This window comes from Scyliorhinus torazame, chromosome 7 (assembly GCF_047496885.1).
Source record: "Scyliorhinus torazame isolate Kashiwa2021f chromosome 7, sScyTor2.1, whole genome shotgun sequence".
NCBI lineage: Eukaryota > Metazoa > Chordata > Chondrichthyes > Carcharhiniformes > Scyliorhinidae > Scyliorhinus > Scyliorhinus torazame.
In genome coordinates this window covers 114,862,808-114,870,164 of record NC_092713.1, presented here as the reverse complement: position 1 = coordinate 114,870,164, position 7,357 = coordinate 114,862,808, and the positions used below count along the sequence as shown (strand labels likewise).

General features: G+C 47.6%; 1 protein-coding gene across 1 annotated transcript in view; it reads right to left on the bottom strand.

Annotated features, from left to right (window-relative positions):
* Positions 1-1,844: 1,844 nt before the first annotated feature.
* LOC140427354 (uncharacterized) overlaps positions 1,845-7,357 on the bottom strand; it is a 52,262-nt gene continuing 46,749 nt past the window's right edge. The window contains exon 4 of the mRNA XM_072512904.1: positions 1,845-1,919. Coding sequence (XP_072369005.1) covers positions 1,846-1,919 — 74 coding nt within the window. The 3' untranslated portion in view covers position 1,845. The remainder of the gene's footprint in view (positions 1,920-7,357) is intronic.

The window sequence follows — 7,357 nt, the reverse complement described above, 5'->3', positions numbered from 1 at the left end:
GGGGGACAATGGAGGGAAGGGGGAATCGCGTGGTAGAGGCTAGTCAGACAGGGTTGAATGGAGTCTGGGGATTACCTTTAGTGATTAGAAGGTCAGTTATCTAGTTACCCAGGAATTAGAATAGGGTTTTTCTGTCTACCATTTTCTGGGTAGCTATTCAGGAAAGTAAGTTGGAAAGGATGAAGTTCCGACTCTAACACAGAGTCGGCGACTTTTTGGAGGGTCCCGGAGAGCACAGGAATTGCCTATCGGAAATTCAAACTTCATGGGCAATTCCAGCATCCTTGCATTGCAACTTCCAAAGGGTCCAGCAGCAAAATCTGGGCCCCAAGTCCATTGGAACTTTAGTCCAGGCATCTGGGTTACTTGTACTGTACAGAACCACCATGCTATTGCACCTCCGTAACATTTTAAAATCTGTGTGCAAGCTGTTGAATACAGTAGCTGTCTCTGCGTTAAAATAATTGTAATATCAGTAATCTTGATGCTTTCTTTTGCTCACCCTGACCCCATTTTTATCAGTTCCATAAAGGATTTCCCAGTTGAACAAAGGCCAAAGCATTAACCTGTCCTTTTCCTTTCCCACGCTGATGGGTTTGCTGTGTGTCTTCAGTATTATCTGTTTTTTATTATTGACTTGTGTACGGACTTCCTCACACTGGACTTCTGGAGTTTCACTGCAGGGTCATTGTAACTGTTGGTTATGAACAATCTATAGAGCAGTTCCACAGAATCACTATAGATCAGTGAAGGTTTGAAGCTGCGATTTATTTATTTTCTTCTTCCAAGAAAAAAACAGGAACATAAAGACATTTTTGCATTTTAAATCATAAGTGCTCACGCAATGCTCAGTCCCCAAAATACAACACTATTATTAAAAGTTCAAATATTCAAAGGAATAACATCCAGTTTTGTTCCTTTCTGTGATAAATAGCTGATATTACTGCAAAGAAATAATAAAGGAGCTGGTGTTACAGGGATTGGTGCTAATGTTGGACGGAAACATTTTTCATATTAGGATAGAATAATGCAATTTTCTTGGCTACTCCCAGAGCTTGTGTCAGTCACTGGTCAAGCGTTTCAAAACACTTACTGTTTATTGACATATTAATTACTGATTATGCCACAATATGCCACAAATCACAACCACTAGATTCGTTCCAAGCAAACTGCAGAGTGAGCCAGAAAGAAATAAAATCAATCCTGTGGAAAATTCAATTCAGTCTGTACTTGACGAACTGCGTGTTGGTGTAGAGAAACTGGTTGTAAATTTCTCTGATATACCCATTTAGATCATCCAGGATTCTTTGTATAAAACAATACATCATAACTGTAATACTACAAGGCTACATAAGTTCGGTAAAAGTCAGCCAAGTGTGAAATTGCTAGGTTTGGCTTCACCATGAGTGATGACCAAATTATTGATTAGGGGCCGCAATCATTTTGTTCTTTTGACAAAAGCAATGGGATGGCACAGGCGGCTTCCTTGTTATATGAAGGGTTACTTCTGAGTAATAACAGGATTCCACACAACACAAAGTTATCAGTGAAGAACTTTTAAGGCAGAACTTTGGGATGGGATTGTTTAGGGGAAAGGCGTTTAACTCTTATATATCCACAAAACTCCAGAGCTACTAAATATTCAACAGATTGCAGGTTACAAATGACAATATTCTTCAGTGAACTTCCTGAGAACATTTGGGGGGAAAACATTTGCTTTAAGGCATTCATTGTCGGGACAGAAAATACCTCAACAAGTTAATATTTTTAACGTGCAAAGATAACTGGGAATCTGGAGTCAAATTGGAAGAGAAATTTGTTTCCCAATTTACTTATTGCTGAGAATCAATTGCTCTCCTGGGAAGAACTTTGACTTCCGAGACAGATCAACCCCGAGTCCTGACTGTCAGCTGCCGAATCTGCAATAAAAACACAGAATTGTAAGTTATGTGGCAAGCACTCCACTCTCATTTCCACACCGTTTCACAAATTCTAGCCACATTTGCACATGAAATGTTTCAGCCAACGCTTTCCTATGTGTTTGTTTAGTTTTTGTGTTGGCTCCTTTTGTAATGCTAATTCTGGATGGCTATTCCATCTCTATTCTATGGAGTGCACACTTCAATGGATACCTTGTTCAGGAGAGCCCTCGTTTACACAGCATATTTGTTTAGCCACTAGATTGATTCTCAATACCCCTGACAATATTTTCTTAATAGAATTTAGAGGATCAAGGACACCGCTTTTTTTTCCCTCCAGAGGTCCAATCAGCCTGTTTCACTGTGTATGAATGGTCAACTAACATCCAAGATGGAAATACTCTTCCACATATCTGCTGTGAATTTGCAGTGTGTGCAGAGCGCCTCAGAGGAATATTTCAAGAGCAAGTATATATTAAAATTGATCCAGTTGAACCTTAACGGGATTGTTGTGTTGGTTGGTAGGCAGAAATTAATGCAGAATGTTCAACATTTACTTCACTGAAATTAAGGCAATGTTAAATGAAGACATTAGCGCAGTGCTGCACACATACTGTCTGAAATATTACAGTGGCAAATGCAAGGTGAGTGCTCCATCAAATGCTAGATATGGAATTGAGAAACTGTTGAACAATAGCAGGAGGCAATGTGTGAGAAGGGGGCTGGATTTTCCATTTTGGAGACGTTGGGCGGGATTCACTGTTCCTTGACGCCGATATCGTAATCGGCGATCGGGCGGTGAATCCCTTCCGACGATGGTTTGACGGCGGTTTTCTATCCTCCGCACACTCCGAAATGGCGTCATCATATCGCGCGGGGGACGTGTGGTCTCAGCGGGCGGGAACTTGGCGTGACGGTTGCAGACTGTGTCCAGCGCTGCCACTGTCAGCCGGGAGTCATGGTGCTGGCCGGGGAGGCTTCCGTGAGGGCTGGGAGGACTAGTGCGGGGTGGCCAGGCGGGCACTATTTGGCAGGTTGAGTCTGCGCACAGCAGGTGCCATGTTTTAAGGCCATTCTCCAGCCGTTTAAATCGTGGGAGCCGGGAGTTTTACTTGGCGCGGCTGCTAGCCCCTCACCGGTCGCAGGATCGGTGAGGGTTCAGTGCCGACTTTGCCGTCGTAAAACGCCACAGTTCCCATGCCGGCATCGGCACTTAGCTACCAAAACAGTGAATCCAACCCTATATTCTCCAACCGGAGCTCAATTGCACCAGTTTTAAGATCCCCTCAGAGTCTTGAAGCGGTTGCAATTCAGTGTTCCACGCCATGCAAATTTATGCATGGCGTGGAATATGAGGAATTCCCAGGGAATCCTGCTATCGGGGCACCATCTTGAGTGGGCGGCCCGATAGCGAGGTCTCCGCAGCCAGCCATCGGCCCCGCCTCCCCACCGCAAATCAGCCCCAACTCCTCTCCCCCCATAATAGGGGATCCCCCTAAAGGACCCCTCACACAGCAGCCCCCATCCTCGGATTGCCTGGGTGCCCCTCCCACCCCCAGGTACGGGGTGACTCTACCCATCCCCTCCTCCCAGGGACCTCTATAATAGGGGGAGCCCCCACAGGGACCTTGTAATAGAAAAGGGACCCCTGACTGGAAGCTAGCGAGCAGTCCAGGCAGGGGCAGTGGGAAGCATTATACCTGTAATACTTACCTTTCAGCTCTACGTATCCATTCCTCGAAGGAGAGCAGCTGTGACCTGCATCTGATTCCCACAGATCCATTAGCTGCAAGCCATCATAACGTTCGAGTAGAGATCTGTGACTGACAGCTTTTAAAAACCATCTGCAACTTTGATCCATTCAATATTCCTTCGCTGTTCAGTGACCTAGGTGGTGAAACACCAATGTTTGTAAACATTGACCACTTCAAAGAGATGTAAGTGCATTCCAATCACTCAAGTGTGTGATTTCATTGAACGGATACTAATTGGTCATTAAGAGCATTTGCATATATTTACATCCACCCCAACAGCGCAAAACATGGACCTCATTCACGCTACCAGCAGGGGGGTCGGAGCATCGCTTCCGGGTCGGTGCCTGCCCTCGATCTCCCCCCGCCCGCCCCCCGACGTCCGATTTTCTGTCCCATCGCGAAACACGATCTGGGCTTCCAGAATAGAGAATCCGCCCATGGTTCTTCGAGATTCAGTGTGATTACTGTTGAGGTGCTACTTACTCCTGATGCTCACCAAGGAAAGAGGCGACATCTCAACAAGGAGTACAATCTTGGTCCAAAGTTGCTACCATACTCAAAGTCCACAGCACTGGGTGCTTCCAGGAGACATCACTTTTCTCACCATAGAATTCATCAGCCTCTTTCACCATGTGTCAAGTTCAGCAGCACCAACTGGAAAGGCCTACCAGCTGTGTGGAATTCCCTGAATGCAAAGCGTAACTGATTCTGTTCATTCACCTGCAGATAGTATCATCGTTTTATCAGGGGGCAGGTTAGGGGCACGAGGAGGAGATGTGTTACTGCGCCCTCAATATCCAGATGGTACATAGCCACAGGCAAAAACAAAGGCAGCAAGTTAATGTCTGTTTTGCAGAGAATGCTCCTGATGCACTAATTTTGAAGGCAGTTGTGTATTACACAACTGTTTGAGGGAAAAGACAGAAGGCAATGTTGGGTCCTGGGAGTCATGGGGTAGGATTTTATGTTCCCTGCCGGCAGGTTTGTAGGTGTTGAGTGGCTGTAAAATTCCCAATATACTCTCGCTCAGTCCACACTCTCTTTGTTCTTTAGGGTTTTGGCCAAGGGTAGTATGATGACGAGTACAGGCTTGGAGGACCGAAGGGCCTGTTCCTGTGATGTATTGTTCTTGTTCTCTCCACAATTTTATGGTGGGACCGGTGAGGCTGAGGTTGGCCCTGCTGCTTTTGCCCCAATTGGGGTCCTCATGTGGGCAATTAATGACCATTTAAGGGGTGTTTCTTGCCCAGCCTCCATTGTCAGGCTGGCGGAAGGTGTTCAGGGACTCGCGGAAGACTGGCAATTGACATGAACTGCCACCTTTCAACACTGGGTGCCACCCCAAAAGGTTTGGCCCCTGCGAGTGCTCCCACCCACCTCGCCCTGGCCTCTCCACCAAAATCCCTACCCCCTTCTGCCCATCCCCTGAGACGCCCCTCCTCACCCTAAGACCCCGCCCCAATCCCCCATACTTACCTGGTCCTGGACACTGGACACTGGTTGCAGTCGCAGTCCTGTCCACTGCAGTTTCTGGCATTGCTGGGACAATCGTTGGAATGTTAAATGACTGCAGGGCAGCCGTATTGGCGACAATGGGTGCACTGCCAACTCCTCGGATGGCGGGAAAGAAAACTCTGCCATCCGAGAAAACCTGGCCATGGATTAACACACTCCAAACATGGATGTGACATCTGTTGAATCCTGAGATCCTGCAAGATAAAGCCTGTAACAATACACAGCTGTGAAGCAAATATAATAGCAGGAATCATGAGATATTGTATATATTTGGATTGCTCTGGAGTGCGATTCAGTGGGACCTGTGAAATATTACAATTATTCTGCCGTGGTACAAATATTGGTCCGGATTCTCCGTTTCTGGGACTAAGTGTTGATGCCAACGGAGAATCCGTGGACCTTTACGACATGAAAATCGGCACCGCATGTGCACCAATCCCTCTACCGGTGAGCGCTAGCAACGGTGCCACGTGGAACACCATCGAATGCCATGATAAACAGTGTGGGATTTGCCGGGTATGTGATGGGGCACTCACAGGGCTGACAAGCTGCAGCTGTGCATAAACATACACTCCCCATACACACACTTATCAAAGCCGAAATGAGAGGACAGATTGTGCTGGAGCGGCCATACAGTTGATGGGGTCGGCTGGGGCCAGAGGGCACCCAGGGCAGTCAGCGGCATGCGCAGTTGCATGGCTGCCTTGCCGGTTGCCATAATGGTGGTGCGCACCCATCCACCCCAACCCCACAGCCCATCTCCTGGCCACCCTCCACTACTGCCCCCGGCCCTAGCAGAAGCTCCCGACCAGCGGCACGACTGTCGGCAAAGTATGGCAGTGTTGGACACTGTCCGCACGCCCCTCTTTCTCTCAGCAGTCGCCACACCAGGTTCATGATTTCTGAGAGCACACTTGGACCGCACCGTCGGGAACTCGGCCTATCGGAGACAGAGAATTGCGGGTGGGCCCACTAATGATATGTAAACAGTGTTTAAACTATGCACGGTGTGCCTCGCACAGACGCCGTTTTCGAGGTGACAGAGCATCGTGATTTGGTGGCAAACCGCCGCCTGCGCGATTTTGGCATCAGAAGCTATTCTCTGCCCAATCACACACCCCGATTTCGCCGTCGGCTAACGGAGAATCCCGCCTCTTGTGGGATATCCTTCCAGAATTAGCATTACATTCGTGTAAAAGATGGCCAAAATCTGTACGGCAGGAAGAAAAGTGAGAGGTATGATGAATGGCTCGTGTCCTACAGAGAAATTGGGTGGGATTCTCCGTTTCAGAGGTTGACACCAGGACTGAATTGCGGGTGTTCTACGGGCCCAGCTGTGGCCAAACAACCACCTAAGATGGCGTCCTGCAAAGCATGCTGGGAGAATTGGCCAAGTATAAGGACAGGCAGCTGCAGTTTAAATAAACATCGATGAGCAGGCTGCAGCCTGGATATCGCAATACACAGGAAAAAGACCACCTCTAGGCCATCAGGGTGATCGAACCCTGATCAATTGATTGGTAATGACCCAGAGATCGCCAAAAGGATGCAAAATCCAGGAAGGTTAAAAGGTGCTGCACCACCTTAGAATCTCTCTCTGCAGCAGCCAGCAACAGCAACAGAACAACGGTGATCTTCACCGGCCACCACGAGGAGAACCATCACGCCACCTACAGAAGGAAGACCAGAGCCAGAGAATCAGGCCAGACAGAGGACCAAACATTGAGGACGACAGAAACCAGATCATGGATAAAGGCCAATATCTCTTTGGGAACTTGCCAGTCACTCAAAGTTAAGTTAAGGTTGGGTATTGCAATTTAGCATTCTGTAGTATAATTTAAACTGACAAGTGTGATTGATTGATGCTAACATAATAATAATAATAATCCTTATTGTCACAAGTAGGCTTACATTAACACTGCAATGAAGTTACCGTGGAAAGTTGAGTTTGTGTGAGAATAAAGACAATTGATTTAAAATGAAATCGCAAGGGTCAGGATTGGCACTCGAGAGCCTGACAAGCGGCAGCCGCATTTAAGGCCTCCACCACCCACAGTCTCTCATTCCAGCCACGGAGGTGCCACCCCAAAGAGGGGCACTAAGGGTCGCCGGTGCTGAGCTGGAGACATTGCTGGATGCCATGGAGGAGAGACGGGACACCCTGTTTCC